A 19,025-nucleotide genomic window follows, 5' to 3' on the forward strand; every position below is an offset into this window, starting at 1 on the left:
AGGGGAGATGCATTTCTGCTTTCTGCTTAGCAATCATCTTTACCTGGGCTTTCCGCGTGGCTTGTGGCTCAATCATGATGTTGATAAGAGAGGGTTTAGTTGTGTCTTCCAGGCTCTGCCTCAGGGATTTCTGGAGTTCTTCTGGTGTTTGTACAAAATACCCTTTGCCTCCAAATGCAATCATGACATGCTCGTAATGTGAGTGTGGCAGAAGACACATTGGAGGGGCCCTGAAAAAGAATGTCACAAGTCAATAGAAAAAATTCTCTAAAATAATTTGTGGAAAAATTTCATCTAAAATGAAAGACATGCCTTAACGTAAACTGAGATGCCAGTACATTAAACTCTCCATTCATTTTTTATTGTATGTATAGCAATGTCCAATAGAACTTTCCGTGATGATGGAAATGTTTATATCTGTGCTGCCCAGTATAGTAGTTACTAGTGACCTGCTGCGGTGAGCACTTGAAATGTGACTAGTTAAAAAGCGGAAGTGAATTTTTAATTTAACTTAAACAGCCACATGTGGCTAGTGGCTACTATACTGGGCAGTGACGTCTACACCATCAACTATTATGAATCCCCCCTCCAAAAAAAAGAGGAAAAAAGGAATGGTTACTACAAAACAGCAAATAACAACAAAACAACAAACAGAGTCAGCGAGGCATAGCAAACATACCCACACCTGCTCCCCTGGGGATGACTAACAGATTCACTTCTTCATCCCACAGCCAGCCACAATACTGTCTCAGTTTGGCTCTGTCATCAAATGACCAAGATTTAGCTAAGCGGTAAAAAGAAGGAAGGCCTCTATATCATAAACAATATGTAAACATCTATGTTCCTACATGGTGTAGTAGGAATAGTAAGACTGGTAGCATTTGCAATAAGCCTTTTCATTAACAAGGCTTAGACATGAAACTCATTCACCCGAGCCTTCAGTGGCTCCCTGATCATAAACTATTCATTGAAGTGCCAGTCAAGGATGGTTGTGCAAAAAGGAACCATGCAGACAGGGTTCCTGTCCTTTAGAGCAGCTGACCATGAAAACAAGCAATACTGATACCACAGAAGCAGCTTTCCAGTATAGCAGACTTTTTAAAGAGAGATTAAAATAGATGAGAAAACATAAATATACACTGTTCTGGGTTACTTACACTGTAGTAGCATCTCCAAATTTTAACATTTCCTTCCAAGTATCTGCATCAAAACCTTGGTAAATTCCATTATTATTCACCACCAAAAGTATGATTGGCAAGTTGTACCTAAAATTGAGAGCAAAATATAAAGGAAATCATTTTTCATTCTGAAGCAATTCTTTTCAATGGATTGAAATTTTAACTTGAAAATGGATACTTTTCTATAAGCTTTTTTGTAATATTAGGGTAAGACCAAAAATTAAGCATTTGTTATCCTAATAAAGACTATCAAATTATTAACAGAAACATCATGGAGCAGTAGAAAGAATGCAAGGTTAGTGGTTGGCAGACCTGGTCCCACCACTATGCAGCTACGGACCTCAGGCAAATGACTGAGCTTTTCTGACCCTTGGCTTTCACAGATTTGGGAGTTAATAAGAATGACACCTTCCATACTTAATTCCCTCTGAAGCACTTGTTCCTCACAACTGTCCTATAAGGTAGGAACTAGTACGACTACTATCCCTACTTTAGAGGAGACTTAAGTTTGGTTAAGAGAATTAACCCTAGTCACCTGGGTCTGATGTGGTCAAGCCAGTATTTAAATCCAGGCCAACTGACCCAGGGGCCGTTCTTTTAACCACCAAGCTCTGTTATCTCCCTGAAGAAAACAAGCTTTTATCAGACCAGAACTTTTTTTTCAGTGACCTAAAAACTACTCCCCAGTTTTGCAGGTTTTGGGCATATGGTAGAGAGATCATGAACATGCTGTCCTGGATGAGACAGACCCCAGGATATTTATACTAGTATTCTCAGGACACAGCAGAGTGCCGTGCACGGGGCACCTGGCACATGGTGAACGCTTGGTAACTATTTGTCAGGCAAGTGGGTCTTGGGTATAATTTTTCATATTTTGGAGAAAGAAATGCTGACCCAGGATGCTGTTTTACCTGCAGATGGTTTCCACTTCCATGCCAGAAAATCCAAATGCACTGTCTCCTTCCACACAGATGACCCGTTGGCCTGGGTTTCTATCTTTAGCCACTAGAGCAGATGCAATGGCAAATCCCAAACCGACTCCCATTGTTCCAAAAGTACCAGCGTCAAGCCTGTTGGGGAACAGAGCTAAAATGAAACCCTCTGGGGCATATCACAGATGGTGGAGTTGGGACAAAATCTAGTCATTTTTACATGGCTCATGGAAAAAAAAAGAACAATAAAACATTCTCCTTAATATTAAGTTTTTAGACTGTGAGGAACTAATTTGTTAAGGATAAGCAAATGAATGGGAGAAATCACTCATGATTTCTTGGAAGCCTGTGAATATCTCCTCCGAACACTGAGTATACAAATTACCATTATGATCTCAGGACATACCAAGCATAGATACGCTACAAAACGTCACCTATGCATACTTTTATGAAGTATGTCCTTACACTGGTTGCGTATAATTTTCAAATGTTTTCTCAATCTGCTTTTTGTAGTTTCTAATTTAACACGTTCCATTTCATTATAATTGCCTTGACCTGTGACGAGGAAGGTAGTTTTGAAGCACAGTGCGCCCAATATCCATAGTATTTGCTCCTTCGCTCACCACAAAGCAGTCTCTGGGCAGTTGTTCTTGAATGTGGTAGAATACTGTGTAATAATTCATAGGCAGGGATTTTTTGAAAGTGAATTCCTAAAATATCAGAGGGAAATAGAATCAAATTAGATTAAGATACAGTGAAAATAAACAGCATCAATAAGCTACTTTCAAACTTACTTGCAACAGCAAAAGGCTATGAAATTCCCAAATGGCCACTGGATGATGACTCTGAGAAGCTAACTGATCTGTCAACAGTCCTAGGGGACAGGCTAAGAAAAACGGGTCCCAGTCCCAATTTGGGACACAATCAAACAAGGCAGGAAGTATCCCTCTTCCTGGAGATCCACAACGCACACTAGCATATTAAAGACTAAGACGTCCTATAGTAAAGGTAGCTGAAGACACTGGGTTAAGCAAAACTAAACAGTCTTATTTGAGCACTTTCAGGGAAACACTGCCTTAGAAAAAGTGAAAATTTTATTCTAGAATATTTTCATCTAAAATATGACCCTACACTTAAAATTAAAAGTGAAGTTGGGGTTTTAGAAAATCTAATCTTTCCCCACATGTACTGGAAAGGGGATATGCTTCACCCACTACTCTGGAGGGTCTCTAAATAGAGGGGAAACAGAAAGGTTATTGTCCTTGTCCAGCCAAATGCCTTTTAGAGCTTCAGCAGCAAAGCCCCACTGCCTCTTCACCTGTACTACTTTGGTCTGCTGGAGATTATACCCAAGATGGATGAGGGACCCTCCTATACTCATGCACCAGAGAAGACAGGCAAGATCCTTCCATCTTAAACTAAGGTGATTCCTACGGATAAGAAGGAATTAATCACTATACCATTCAGGAAAGAGAAATGAGACTGGCTCCTGATAGGAGAAAGTCATTGATTAAAATTCCAAAGAAAGAAAGAGTCATATAGAAACAACTCTACTTGTTTGGAAAATGCAAATTTATTCCAAGACGACTGATATATTAGGGAACGATATGAGTATAGCTGGAATTTCGTATTTGCTTATGCATGATTCCATCAGTTAGAAACACTACATGAACACAGAAAACTACACCCAGCTGAACCAAGATGCAGAGGAATACACAAAACAGCAAAAAAAAAAAAAAAAAAAAAATCAGGAACAGCTGGAGAGGAACTTCAAGATGGAAGAAGAGTAAGACGTGGAGATCACCTTCCTCCCCACAAATACATCAGAAATACATCTACATGTGGAACAACTCCTACAGAACACCTACAGAATGCTGGCAGAAGACCTCAGACCTCCCAAAAGGGAAGAAACTCCCCACGTACCTGGGTAGGACAAAAGAAAAAAGAAAAAACAGAGACAAAAGAATGGGGATGGGACCTGAACCTCGGGGAGGGAGCTGTGAAGGAGGAAAGGTTTCCACACACTAGAAAGCCCCTTCGTGGGCGGATACTGCGGGTGGCAGAGAGGGAAGCTTCGGAGCCACGGAGGAGAGCGCAGCAACAGGGGTGCGGAGGGCAAAGCGGAGAGATTCCCGCACAGAGGATCGGTGCTGACCAGCACTCACCAGCCCGAGAGGCTTGTCTGCTCACCTGCCGGGACGGGCGGGGGCTGGGAGCTGAGGCTCGGGCTTCGGAGGTCGGATCCCAGGGAGAGGGCTGGGGTTGGCGGCGTGAACACAGCCTGAAGGGGGCTAGTGCGCCACAGCTAGCCGGGAGGGGGTCCAGGAAAAAGTCTGGACCTGCCAAAGAAGCAAGAGACTTTTTCTTGCCCTTTGTTTCCTGGTGCGCGAGGAGAGGGGATTAAGAGCACTGCTTAAAGGAGCTCCAGAGACGGGCGCGAGCTGTGGCTAACAGCGCGGACCCCAGAGACGGGCATGAGATGCTAAGGCTGCTACTGCAGCCACCAAGAAGCCTGTGTGCGAGCACAGGTCACTATCCACAACTCCCCTCCCAGCAGCCTGTGTGGGCTGCCACTGCCAGAGTCCCGGGATCCAGGGACACCTTCCCCGGGAGAACGCACGGCGCGCCTCAGGCTGGTGCAATGTCACGCCAGCCTCTGCCGCCGCAGGCTCACCCCGCCTCCGTGGCCCTCTCTCCCCGCGGCCGGAGTGAGCCAGAGCCCCCAAATCAGCTGCTCCTTTAACCCCGTCCTGTCTGAGTGAAGAACAGATGCCCTCAGGCAACCTACACGCAGAGGTGGGTCCAAATCCAAAGCTGAACCCTGGGAGCTGTGAGAATAAAGAAGAGAAAGGGAAATCTCTCCCAGCAGCCTCAGGAGCAGCGGATTAAATCTCTATAAGCAACTTGATGTACCCTGCATCTGTGGAATACCTGAACAGACAACGAATCATCCCAAATTGAGGAGGTGAACTCTGGGAGCAATGATACACATTGTTTTTTCCCTTTTTCTCTTTTTGTGAGTGTGTATGTGTATGCTTCTCTGTGTGATTTTGTCTGTATACCTCTGCTTTTACCATTTGTCCTAGGGTGCTGTCTGTTTTTTTTTTTTTTTTTTTTTTAGTATCCTTTTTAGCACTTGTTATCATTGGTGGATTTGTTTTTTGGTTTGGTTGCTCTCGTCTTTCTTTTTTTTTAATTACTTAAAAAATTTTTTTAATAATTATTTTTTATTTTAATTATTTTATTTTATCTTCTTCTTTCTTTTTTTCCCTCCCTTTTATTTTGAGCTGTGTGGATGACAGGCTCTTGGTGCTCCAGCCAGGCATCAAGGCTGTGCCTCTGAGATGGGAGAGCCAAGTTCAGGACATTGGTCCACAAGAGACCTCCCAGCTCCACGTAATATCAAACGGCGAAAATCTCCCAGAGATCTCCATCTCAACAACAAGACCCAGTTCCACTCAACGACCAGTAAGCTACAGTACTGGACACCCTATGCCAAACAACTAGCAAGACAGGAACACAACCCCACCTATTAGCAGAGAGGCTGCCTAAAATCATAATAAGGCCACAGACATCCCAAAGCACACCACCAGACGTGGACCTGTCCACCACAAAGACAAGATCCAGCCTCATCCACCAGAATACAGGCACTAGTCTTCTCCACCAGGAAGCATACACAACCCACTGAACCAACCGTAGCCACTGGGGATGGACACCAAAAACAACGGGAACTACGAACCTGCAGCCTGCAAAAAGGAGACTCCAAACACAGTAAGATAAGCAAAATGAGAAGACAGAGAAACACACAGCAGATGAAGAAGCAAGATAAAAACCCACCAGACCTAACAAATGAAGGGGAAATAAGCAGTCTACCTGAAAAAGAATTCAGAGTAATGATAGTAAAGATGATCCAAAATCTTGGAAATAGAATACAGAAAATACAAGAAATGTTTAACAAGGACCTAGAAGAACTAAAGAGCAAACAACAGTGATGAACAACACAAAAACTGAAATTAAAAATCCTCTAGAAGGGATCAATAGCAGAATAACTGAGGCAGAAGAATGGATAAGTGACCTGGAAAATAAAATAGTGCAAATAACTACTGCAGAGCAGAATAAAGAAAAAAGAATGAAAAGAATTGAGGACAGTCTCAGAGACCTCTGGGACAACATTAAACACACCAACATTCTAATTATAGGGGTCCCAGAAGACGAAGAGAAAAAGAAAAGGACTGAGAAAATATTTGAAGAGATTATAGTTGAAAACTTCCCTAATATGGGAAAGGAAATAGTTAATCAAGTCCAGGAAGCACAGAGAGTCCCATAAATCCAAGGAGAAACACACCAAGACACATATTAATCAAACTATCAAAAACTAAATACAAAGAAAAAAATATTAAAAGCAGCAAGGGAAAAACAACAAATAACACACAAGGGAATCCCCATAAGGTTAACAGCTGATTTTTCAGCAGAAACTCTGCAAGCCAGAAGGGAGTGGCAGGACATATTTAAAGTGATGAAGGAGAAAAACCTACAACCAAGATTACCCAGCAAGGATCTCATTAAAATTTGATGGAGAAATTAAAACCTTTACAGACAAGCAAAAGCTAAGAGAATTAAGCACCACCAAACCAGTCTTACAACAAATGCTAAAGGAGCTTCTCTTGGCAGGAAACACAAGAGAAGGAAAAGACCTATAATAACAAACCCAAAACAATTAAGAAAATGGTAATAGGAACATACATATCGATAATTACCTTAAATGTAAATGGATTAAATGCTCCAACCAAAAGAAATAGACTGGCTGAATGGATACAAAAACAAGACCTGTATATATGCTGTCTACAAGAGACCCACTTCAGACCTAGGGACACATACCGACTGAAAGTGAGGGGATGGAAAAAGATACTCCATGCAAATGGAAATCAAAAGAAAGCTGGAGTAGCAATACTCATATCAGACAAAATAGACTTTAAAATAAAGACTATTACAAGACACAAAGAAGGACACTACATAATGATGAAGGGATCAATCCAAGAAGAAGATGTAATAATTGTAAATATTTATGCACCCAACACAGGAGCACCTCAATACACAAGGCAAATGCTAACAGCCATAAAAGGGGAAATCGACAGTAACACAATAATAGTAGTGGACTTAAACACCCCACTTTCACTAATGGACTGATCATCCAAAATGAAAATAAATAAGGAAACACAAGCTTTAAATGATACATTAAACATGATGTACTTAATTGATATTTATAGGACATTCCATCCAAAAACAACAGAATACACTTTCTTCTCAAGTGCTCATGGGACATTCTCCAGGATAGATCATATCTTGGGTCACATTTCAAGCTTGGTAAATTTAAGAAAACTGAAATCGTGTCAAGTATCTTTTTTGACCACAACATTATGAGACTAGATATCAATTCCAGGAAAAAATCTGTAAAAAATGCAAACACATGGAGGCTAAACAATACACTACTAAACAACCAAGAGATCACTGAAGAAATGAAAGAGGAGATAAAAAAATACCTAGAGACAAATGACAATGAAAACACAACCACCCAAAACCTACAGGATGCAGCAAAAGCAGTTCTAAGAGGAAAGTTTATAGCAATACAATCTTACCTCAAGAAACAAGAAACATCTCAAATAAACAACCTAAACTTACACCTAAAGCAATTAGAGAAAGAAGAACAAAAAATCCCCAAAGTTAGCAGATGAAAGAAATCATAAAGATCAGATCAGAAATCAATGAAAAAGAGATAAAGGAAACGACAGAGAAGATCAATAAAACTAAAAGCTGGTTCTTTGAGAAGATAAGCAAAATTGATAAGCCATTAGCCAGACTCATGAAGAAAAAAAGGGAGAAGACCCAAATCAACAGAATTAGAAATGAAAAAGGAGAAGAAACAACTGACAATGCAGAAATACAAAGGATCATGAGAGACTACTACAAGCAACTATATGCCAATAAAATGGACAACCTGCAAGAAATGGACAAATTCTTAGAAATGCACAACACTTTGGAGACTGAACCAGGAAGAAATAGAAAATATGAATAGACCAATCACAAGCACTGAAATTGAAAGTGTGATTAAAAATCTTCCAAGAAACAAAAGCCCAGGACCAGATGGCTTCACAGGCAAATTCTATCAAACACTTAGAGAAGAGCTAACACCTCTCCTTATCAAACTCTTCCAAATATAGCAGAGGGAGGAACATTCCCAAACTCATTATACGAGGCCACCATCACCCTGATACCAAAACCAGACAAAGATGTCACAAAGAAAGAAAACTACAGGCCAATATCACTGATGGAACATAGATGCAAAAATCCTCAACAAAATACTAGCAAACAGAATCCAACAGCACATTACAAGGATCATACACCATGATCAAGTGGGGTTTATCCCAGGAATCTTCAATATATGCAAATCAATCAATGTGATACACCATATTAACAAATTGAAGGAGAAAAACCATATGTTCATCTCAATAGATGCAGAGAAAGCTTGTGACAAAATTCAACACCTATTTATGATAAAAACCCTGCAGAAAGTAGGCATAGAGGGAACTTTCCTCAACATAATAAAGGCCATATATGACAAACCCACAGCCAACATCATCCTCAATGGTGAAAAACTGAAACCATTTCCACTAAGATCAGGAACAAGACAAGGTTGCCCACTCTCACCACTATTATTCAACATAGTTTTGGAAGTTTTAGCCACAGCAATCAGAGAAGAAAAAGAAACAAAAGGAACCCAAATTGGGAAAGAAGAAGTAAAGCTGTCACTGTTTGCAGATGACATGATACTACACATAGAGAATCCTAAAGATGCTACCAGAAAACTACTAGAGCTAATCAATGAATTTGGTAGAGTAGCAGGATACAAAATTAATGCACAGAAATGTCTTGCATTCCTATACACTAATGATGAAAAATCTGAAAGTGAAATTAGGAAAACACTCCCATTTACCATTGCAACAAAAAAAAAGAATAAAATTTCGAGGAAAAAACCTACCTAAGGAGACAAAAGACCTGTATGCAGAAAATTATAAGACACTGATGAAAGAAATTAAAGATGATACAAATACATGGAGAGATATACCATGTTCTTGGATTGGAAGAATCAACATTGTGAAAATGACTATACTACTCAAAGCAATCTACAGATTCAATGCAATCCTTATCAAACTACCACTGGCACTTTTCACAGAGCAAGAACAAAAAATTTCACAATTTGTATGGAAACACAAAAGACCGTGAATAGCCAAAGCAATCTTGAGAAAGAAAAACGGAGCTGGAGGAATCAGGCTCCTTGAGTTCAGACTATACTACAAAGCTACAGTAATCAAGACAGTATGGTACTGGCACAAAAACAGAAAGATAGATCAATGGAACAGGATAGAAAGCCCAGAGGTAAACCCATGCACATATGATCACCTTATCTTTGATAAAGGAGGCAAGAATATACAGTGGAGAAAAGACAGCCTCTTCAACAAGTGGTGCTGGGAAAATTGGACAACTACATGTAAAAGAATGAAATTAGAACACTCCCTAACACCATACACAAAAATAAACTCAAGGGCTTCCCTGGTGGCACAGTGGTTGAGAGTCCACCTGCCGTTGCAGGGGACATGGGTTCATGCCCCGGTCCGGGAAGATCCCGTATGCCGTGGAGCAGCTGGGCCCGTGAGCCATGGCCACTGAGCCTGTGCATCCGGAGCCTGTGCTCCTCAACGGGAGAGGCCACAACAGTGAGAGGCCCGTGTACCACAAAAAAAACAAAAACAAACAAACAAAAAAAACCCCTCAAAATGGATTAAAGACCTACATGTAAGGCCAGACACTATCAAACTCTTAGAGGAAAACATAGGCAGAACACTCTACGACATATATCACAGCACAGATCCTTTTTGACCCACCTCCTAGAGAAATGGAAATAAAAACAAAAATAAACAAATGGGACCTAATGAAACTTAAAAGCTTTTGCACAGCAAAGGAAACCATAAACAAGAACGAAAAGACAACCCTCAGAATGGGAGAAAATATTTGCATATGAAGCAACTGACAAAGGATTAATCCCCAAAATTTATAAGCAGCTCATGCAGCTCCATATGAAAGAAACAAACAACTGAATCCAAAAATGGGCAGAAGACCTAAACAGACATTTCTCCAAAGAAGATATATAGATTGCCAACAAACACATGAAAGAATGCTCAACATCATGAATCATTAGAGAAATGCAAATCAAAACTACAGCGAGATATCATCTCACACCGGTCAGAATGGCCATCATCAAAAAATCTACAAACAATAAATGCTGGAGAGGGTGTGGAGAAAAGGGAACCCTCTTGCACTGTTGGTGGGAATGTAAATTGATACAGCCACCATGGAGAACAGTATGGAGGTTCCTTAAAAAACTAAAAGTAGAACTACCATACGACCCAGCAATCCCACTACTGGGCATATACCCTGAGAAAACCATAATTCAAAAAGAGTCATGTACCACAATGTTCACTGCAGCCCTATTTACAATAGCCACGACATGGAAGTAACCTAAGTGTCCATCAACAGATGAAGGGATAAAGAAGATGTGGCACATATATACAATGGAATATTACTCAGCCATAAAAAGAAATGAAATTGATTTATTTGTAGTGAGGTGGATGGACCTGGAGTCTGTCATACAGATTGAAGTAAGTCAGAAAGAGAAAGACAAATACTGTATGCTAACACATATATATGGAATCTAAGAAAAAAAATGTCATGAAGAACCTAGGGGTAAGACGGGAATAAAGACACAGACCTACTAGAGAATGGACTTGAGGATATGGGGAGGGGGAAGGGTAAGCTGTGACAAAGTGAGAGAGTGGCATGGACATATATACACTACCAAACGTAAAATAGATAGCTAGTGGGAAGCAGCCGCATAGCACGGGGAGATCAGCTCGGTGCTTTGTGACCACCTAGAGGGGTGAGATAGGGAGGGTGGGAGGGAGGGAGACACAAGAGGGAAGAGATATGGGGATATATGTATATGTATAACTGATTCACTCTGTTATAAAGAAGAAACTAACACATCACTGTAAAGCAATTACACTCCAATAAAGATGTTAAAAAAAATCAGGAACAACTTTTCTCACAATCAAAGAGAAAACACTATCCATATACAAAGACTTTAAACAAAAATTGCCAAATCCTGCAGAAGTGGCTCATTTTAGTGCTAACAGTGGATGGTTTGGTAGTTTCATACATTACTATAAATTTCAAAGCCTTCAGCTATCAGGTAGAGCCATGAGTGCAGATGAGGAAGCTGCAAAAGAATTTCCAGCAGTGATACAAAAGTTAATTGAAAAAGAAAGCTACAAATGGTCTCACTAACATAAAATGAAATTAAATGAAATGAAATAAATGTGAGGGGATGGATTTGTTAATTAACTAGATGGGGTGAACTCTTTCACAGTGTGTTTATCAATGCACCATGATGTACCTTTAAATATGTTACAATTTTATACGTCAATTACACCTCTATAGGGACTTCCCTGGTGGCTCAGTGCTTAAGAATCGGCTGTGAGCCCTGGTCCGGGAAGATCCCACATGTCGCAGAGCGACTAAGATCGTGCATCACAACTACTGAGCCTGCGCTCTAGAGTCCATGAGCCACAACTACTGAGCCCACGTGCCACAACTACTGAAGCCCAAGCACCTAGAGCCCGTGCTCCACAAAAAAGAGAAGTCACCACAATGAGAAGCCCATGCACCCAACAAAGAGTAGGCCCCTCTCTCCACAACTAGAGAAACCCCACGCACAGCAACAAAGACCCAATGTGGCCAAAAATAAATAAATAAATAAATTGAAAAAAATTATACCTCAGTAAAGTGGAAATTTAAAAAAAAAGAAAAAGGTGGCTATACATTAGATCAAATTTTTAGTTTTGATGAAACATCTATTATAAATGCATGCCTTGGTGGACTTATATCTTACAGGACAAACATGCCCCAACATGCCCCAGGATTTAAGGTTCCAAAAGATCTCTTGTGATTTGGTGCCAAGGTCAAACTGAGGACAAGGAGCCACACCCACCCACATTGGCTCTTACGACTCTGTCCAATGTCAGATCCCCTCTTTCCACCACTTCACAGTAACTCACGAGCTATAACCTTTCCAATGCCCACTTCCACAAGAAACTTCAGGTGTCATATTTATTGTAATACATATATGAATGTGTGTGTATCTTACACGTTATGATTTTAGGAATGCAAATGTCATGCTATGACAGAACTAACCGAACCATGGACCTGAAGCGTTCTTGAGTTTCAGTGGGTCCCATATTACCTTGGATAAAGCTTCATTGCTCTTCATTTTTTCTCTCAGAATTTTCCACCACTTGCTCTCAGGAGGATACTGCCATGGTGTTTTATCAAATTGTTCTAAAATCTAAAAAACCAGAAACTTTTTCTTTCCTTTTTGAAAATAAACTTAAATCATATTAGCATAAAAATCTCTTCTAAAAAAGACAACACAGCTACACTATCCTACCTTTCACATCACTCATACTCTGTTTTTCCTCTGAGCAATAAACAACTGATAGAAGATAAATAAGTACCACAGAAAGCTTCTGCTTGGTTCAGTGACGACTTCTACCAGAAATTGGGATCCCATAAGACAAAGCAGAACTGTAACCCCCTCCATACTTCACAGGCAAGGGGGCTTGCAAGCCTTCCTCTGCCTCTGACAACAGAAGGAAAATCACCCTGCCAAAGAACCCCTGGAAGAAGACTCATAGCCCCAATACCTGGGGATTCCCATGATACAGACCAAATGCTCCAGAGTGTTTTAATATTGGGGATTACATCCTAATTTTGTATAATCATGATAATGATACCAATTTGTATCCAAAGTCATGTGACAAATGTGCCTATATTTTATCTGTCACAGTGAAATGTATAAATTATATACAAATAATAAGAATCTGGATAAGTCACTGATTACAGTTTGAAGAGTAAAAATCTCTTTATTGCCTAAAGAAATACTAAGTTAGATTTTTTCCAGTACATAAAGCCCTTTCTTGGCTGTAAGTTCAGTTCCTCTGGAAGCTGTATTATAGTCTTTCAGATACCTGAAATCAGTTTGCCGACTGAATGCCTTTAAATTTTCAATCACCTTTCAAAAATGCTTAACTTACCCACATACAAATTATCTATACATAAGGAGTTGGATTTACCAAGTTCCATAGTTATATTTAAGAATAGCTTTCCACCATAAATTTTATTTAAAATAGATATTAATAGACCTGTCACCAAGTGAATCAAGATTGAAACATTTTCAAGAACTGACTTCCCTAAAGACCAAGCCACATAAACTAAAACCCAGGCAAAAGCTCTCACCTGTTTAGTGACAGCATTTATGTCTCCTAGCAAGGTCACAGCAGGTCTTACATTATTCCCCAACTCTTCTGCACAGATATCAACCTAAAAAAGAGGCAAGGCTAAAGAACAAGCTGTGTTTATTCTTAAAAATCTTTAAGAATTAAGACAATAAATGGACTGTGCATGTTACACATAAGCATATGATTAAGATTTGATATTCAAGAAGTTCCTTGATAAAAGTATAAATCCGCAGAACTATATGAGTATCATAGCTAGTATAGAAACCTCACTATCACTTCAAGAAGTAAAATTGCTGTGTCAGTTAGGCTTGAACATTTAAAATTTTATTAAACCTTGTGTAATTGTTCATTAAAAAAAAAAAAGAAACCTCACTATCTTCCCTCATTTTAAAATCTACTCCGGGGACTTCCCTGGTGGCGCAGTGGTTAAGAATCCGCCTGCCAATGCAGGGGATGTGGGTTCGAGCCCTGGTCCAGGAAGATTCCACACGCCAAGAAGCAACTAAGCCCATGGGGCACAACTACTGATCCTGCGCTCTAAAGCCCACGAACCACAACTACTGAGCCTGCGTACAACAACTCCTGAAGCCTGTGCGCCTAGAGCCTGTACTCCACAATAAGAGAAGCCACTGCAATGAGATGCCCGTGCACCGCAATGAAGAGTAGCCCCCGCTCGCCACAACTAGAGAAAGCCCAAGTGCAGCAATGAAGACCCAATGCAGCCAAAAATCAATTAATCTCTCCTCTTTGAGTACCTGGATAAACTTCACATCTGGCTGATATCTTGGAGGCAGTCCAAAATGTAAAATCCAATTTAATCTGGCACCAAATAACACAATTACATCAGCAAATTGCAAAGCCCTATTAAAAAGAAAAATCTGATATAACAAAAGTGATATCTACATTCTTATTTGAATTATTCTAAAGTATTTGGAAAAGTCTAAATAACTTGGATCTTGTACTGTTCTTGAGAATCAGCTTATATGGTAAATTTGATCTTTCAAACTGAAATAATTTATGAAGCCATTATATTTAAATGGTAATCCAAAAGATGAAATAAGTAGAAAATACTACCATAAGACTTTATCTAACTCTATATCGTTTATTACTTTTTTTATCATTAGAAAAATTAATACAAGTATACTGTAGATAATCTGGAAAAAGCAGAAAAGTATAAAGAAAAAGCCAAAATCTCCCAATAATACTATCAACTTATAAACTATTATTAATATCCTGGCATAATTTCATCTAGTCTTTTTTTTCTATGCATGTGTATTTTTATATAGTTGAGCTTATATACTAAATGTCTCATGCACTTTTGCTTATCATAAATGCTTTCCTTTATCATTAAGTTCTTCTTAAATACAAATTTTAAAGGCTACACATTTTGTTGAACACAAATTTATTTCACCTCTTCTCAATTGCTGGATATTTTCTTTGTTATTAACAGTACTGGGTTGCACATCTTTATTTGGATCTTAATATATACTTCATATTGATTCCTTGAAGCAGATATTTTTATGATGATTGATTCACATTCCCCAACTGCTTTAAAAAAATATTACACCAAGTATATTTCTAATAGTTTTATATATCTTAGTATTTTTGTCAATATAACTTCAATTTTTTGATATTTACTTTGATATCTACTCTGATATTAATAACCCTTGCTTTCATTTTGTTTACCTCATACATCTTTGCTTGCTTTTACACTGTATCATTTTGTTTCAGATGTGGCTCTAATGATGCATGCAACTGTCATTATTGTTGATCCAATTGAAATGTCATGCCTTTTTCCAGGATAATTTTTATTATAACTGCCGTGGGTTTTCTTTTTTCTACTTTTTGGCTATTTCCCATTTTTCTTATCTTTTGCCCAAAGAGGATCTGTTTTTTTTTTTTTTTCGCTTTTATCTTCTGCAGTGGCTTATGCTATTTTTCACAGAAATTCAGTTATTATTTCAACTATATAGTCAAAAAAGCTATCCTCATATACTGTTTTGGTCCTGTGGGACCCAATTTAACTAACAGATAAAAACTGAAAATGGAAGGATAGATTTGCTTATAGATACTCCAAAACCCTTGAAATTGTTGATACAATTATTTACAGCCCCGTACAACCTTTTTTATATTATTAATGTCATTAATACTATCTTCTTAAAATTCAACAGGAATGAAGATAAACTTCAGCTCAACCCAAGTTAAAGTATATTAAAAGAAAAAAACAGTGTAATAATTAACTTGGCTACTGTACAATGTATACTAATATGAAAAAAGTAAATGTATAAGCTTATTAAAATAGCATTAAATGAACAACATTAAAGATTGAACAGCAAACATGACATTTAAAAACCCCTCAAAATTAATTTAGTGTGTGCATGACAACATGAAAATTACCAAATGTAGAACAGTGGTAAACTGTGGAGAGGGAGGGAGGAAATGGAATCAGGTAAGATATGCAGGGACTACAAACAAATCTGTAAGTTTTTGTTTCTTAAAAAAAAAACTTAAAGCAACAACATACTACTTAATATTATATTTGATAAAGTTGAGTGGTAGTTACATAGTGCTCATTAAATTATTCTCTCGTTTGTATATTTATAATATTTCATAATAAAGAAATTAAAAGAAAAAATACATGGTTTATCAGAAAGTGTGTTTTAAAAATTTAAAAAGAAGAGGTGCTTCCCTGGTGGTCCAGTGGATAGACTCCAAGCTCCCACTGCAGGGGGCATGGGTTTGATCCCTGCTTGGGGACTAAGATGCCGCATGTGGCCGGGCAAAAAACAAAACAAAACAAAAAAAACAGTAAAAAGAATGAGGTGAAGTCAATTAAAAAAAAAAAATCTAAGAAGACACTTCCAGTGCCAGCCAAGGCTGGGTAATCCCACTCCAGCCGAGCTCTCCCACTGATACGGTGGAAACTCTGAACAAACTATAAAAGGCAACTACCTGAGGCTTCTGAAAAGTAAACAACAGTAGGTGGACTGGGATGAGATCAAAGAAGTGACCCATGCAGGTGGTGAGTTTTTAAGGTTTTCCCCTCTTTCATCTCTTCGCTTTGATTCAGAGCAGTTCTAGCTGCAGAACTAAAGGAAAGTAAAAACTTGGAGAGAAACCGTGTCTTTTGGGCCAGAAGATCAGGAAAAGGGACCCTGCATGCCTGAGAGCATGGGGAGAAAGCTCCAAAATTTTCTTTTTCTCTATTTCTCTCTCACAGCTGTGCTCTGAGGGCAGCACAGCGGCACTGGGGTAAGTCCTAAGCAGCTAAAATCCCAAGAGAAACTTCATTTTTCAGGCAAGAGGAACTGGGAAAAGGGGCCCCTGTGGTCTGGAGAGTATGGGGGCATCCCCCTTATCTTTCATCTTTCTTTTTTTTCCTGCCACTTTGCCTCAAAGGCAGCACCTGTTGTGTGGTACGATAAGGTAGCAGCAAGGGCCAGGAAAAGGGACTCTGGGAAATGGGTGGGCTATGTCTTAAGAGAGAAAAGGAATCCCTAGTTCTGGATATGAACCAGCATGTTTATATCCAGAACTGGGGCTGGGGCTCACCCCTGGGCTGGGCATGTGTGGACAGACCCAAAGGAGCATAGTAAAGTCTTTGGAAATCAACTGACCCTGGAACCATGCTCACAGTGAGTGAGTCAGAACCTGCACTCTGAATCTAACCAAGCTAACTGCTTGCTAAAACAAACAAACAAAGTCAACATTTTATAGAGGATTTTGGTATGACCTAGAATCTCACAACACAGTATTCAAAATTCTAGGATACAATCCAAAACTACTCAAAACACAAAGAACCAGAAAAATGTAACCGATTTCAAAAGAAAATAAATGAATAGATGCCAACTGTACTGATGACCCAGATGTTAGAATCAGTAAACACATACTTTAAATCAGCTATTATAACTATGTTCCATAAGGTAAACAAAAATACTCTTGAAATAAATGGGAAGACAAACGTTCTCAGCAGAGAAATAGAACATATATAAAGTAGACAAAAGGATTAAAAAGAATTAAACAGTTATTCAGGGACCTATGGGACAATATCAACATGCCTAATATTTGTGTTACTCCAGAAAGGAGAAGGAGATTGGTGTAAAAAAAAAATTTGAAGGAATAATGGCCAAAAACTTTCCAAATTTGGTGAAAGGTATCAATGTACAGATTCAAGAAGACTAGAGAACCCCAAACAGGATAAACTAAAAGAAAACTGTGTCCAGACGCATCATAATCAAAATGCTGAGAAACAAAGATAAAAAAAAAGTTCTGGAAGGAGCCACAGAAAGACAAATACGTCGGCGGACAGAGATTCAAATGACTACAGATTTCTCATCTGAAACCATGAGAGTCAGGAGATAGAGGATAACATCTTTAAAGTGTTGAAAAGTCTAAAAAGAAACAGATGTGCTTAAAATTACATGATTCTTTCAGAACTTCTCCTAGATTCATTAAAGTCACAAAACAATTTAAATTAGCCTGGAATCTGCCAAGCCATTGTATTTAAAATCTAGAGCCCCACGTACCTGGATCTGGCAGCACCTACACAGTTTGGATGGTTGTCAGGGACAACACCCTTTCCCATGGGGGTGGGCAGAAATGGCAATTTACATTGCTCCACCAATTTCCTGATACTCTCCTCTGCACGGGCATAAGCAGCACCTACAAGAAATTGAAATGTATTGGACAAGTCAGTTAAGCTCCAGACACTGTGACCCTTAAAACAGTTCATGTGCAATTGCTTTTAGAACTTCTCATTCTCCTGCTCAGGGCTTAAACTCAAAACAAATTGTGACTATGGTTTTTGTTTGTTTTTTGGCCACACCGCGCGGCATGTAGGATCTTAGTTCCCTGAACAGGGATCAAACCTGTGCCCCTGCAGTGGAAGCACAGAGTCTTAACCCCTGGACCACCAGGGAAGTCCTGTGACTATGGTTTTTACCTTTGGTATTTTAAAATGTTTAAGAAGGCAATGGTTCTAATTTCCCCCCCAAGTAATATTATCAATTATTCTGAAAGATGTCTATGCCCAAACAAAAGCTGCACTTCACATCTCTTGCTGCTCTTAATTGTCAGTTCTATGCTACCTTCCTACAGGATTACTACTCACAGTTCCCTGGACACACATCTACTGGTAGGCGCAGGTAGGAGAGGAAGGACTCTGCCCTGACAGGGAAGAGCGACCTCACACGTTGCCCCCCACCACCAGCTAACCAGGACTGCACCGTCATCTAGTCTGTGTATGGAAATTCTAACAAGGGGCCTACGTTTCTAAAGCTCTGTAGATCACTTCATAGGCTCTATAATCCTGTGATCACAACCGGACTAACTCGAATGGGTCACATCATTTGTTTTTACAGTTGTGTGCCTGCAGAATAACCATATGCTTTATGCCCTCAATGGCACTGAAAACAACTTACTGTTTGAATATAGAAATGATTTCGAGGGAGACGCAAGAGGGAAGAGATATGGGAACATATGTATATGTATAACTGATTCACTTTGTT

General features: G+C 39.3%; 1 protein-coding gene across 4 annotated transcripts in view; it reads right to left on the reverse strand.

The window, feature by feature from the left end:
• HACL1 (2-hydroxyacyl-CoA lyase 1) overlaps positions 1-19,025 on the reverse strand; it is a 100,911-nt gene that overhangs the window by 69,578 nt on the left and 12,308 nt on the right. For all 4 annotated transcript variants that reach the window (XR_014015992.1, XR_014015993.1, XM_081235953.1 and 1 more), the window contains exons 9-16: positions 18,045-18,180; positions 14,274-14,379; positions 13,517-13,600; positions 12,465-12,566; positions 2,666-2,820; positions 2,090-2,248; positions 1,158-1,265; positions 44-230 (exon numbers count right to left, since the gene is read on the reverse strand). Coding sequence is in view for 2 of the 4 variants with exons in the window: in XM_081235953.1 (XP_081092079.1) it covers positions 44-230; positions 1,158-1,265; positions 2,090-2,248; positions 2,666-2,820; positions 12,465-12,566; positions 13,517-13,600; positions 14,274-14,379; positions 18,045-18,180 (1,037 nt within the window). In the remaining 2 variants the exon portion in view is untranslated. The remainder of the gene's footprint in view (positions 1-43; positions 231-1,157; positions 1,266-2,089; positions 2,249-2,665; positions 2,821-12,464; positions 12,567-13,516; positions 13,601-14,273; positions 14,380-18,044; positions 18,181-19,025) is intronic.

Source organism: Mesoplodon bidens, assembly GCF_964165515.1.
Source record: "Mesoplodon bidens genome assembly, chromosome: 5".
NCBI classification, from domain to species: Eukaryota; Metazoa; Chordata; class Mammalia; order Artiodactyla; family Ziphiidae; genus Mesoplodon; species Mesoplodon bidens.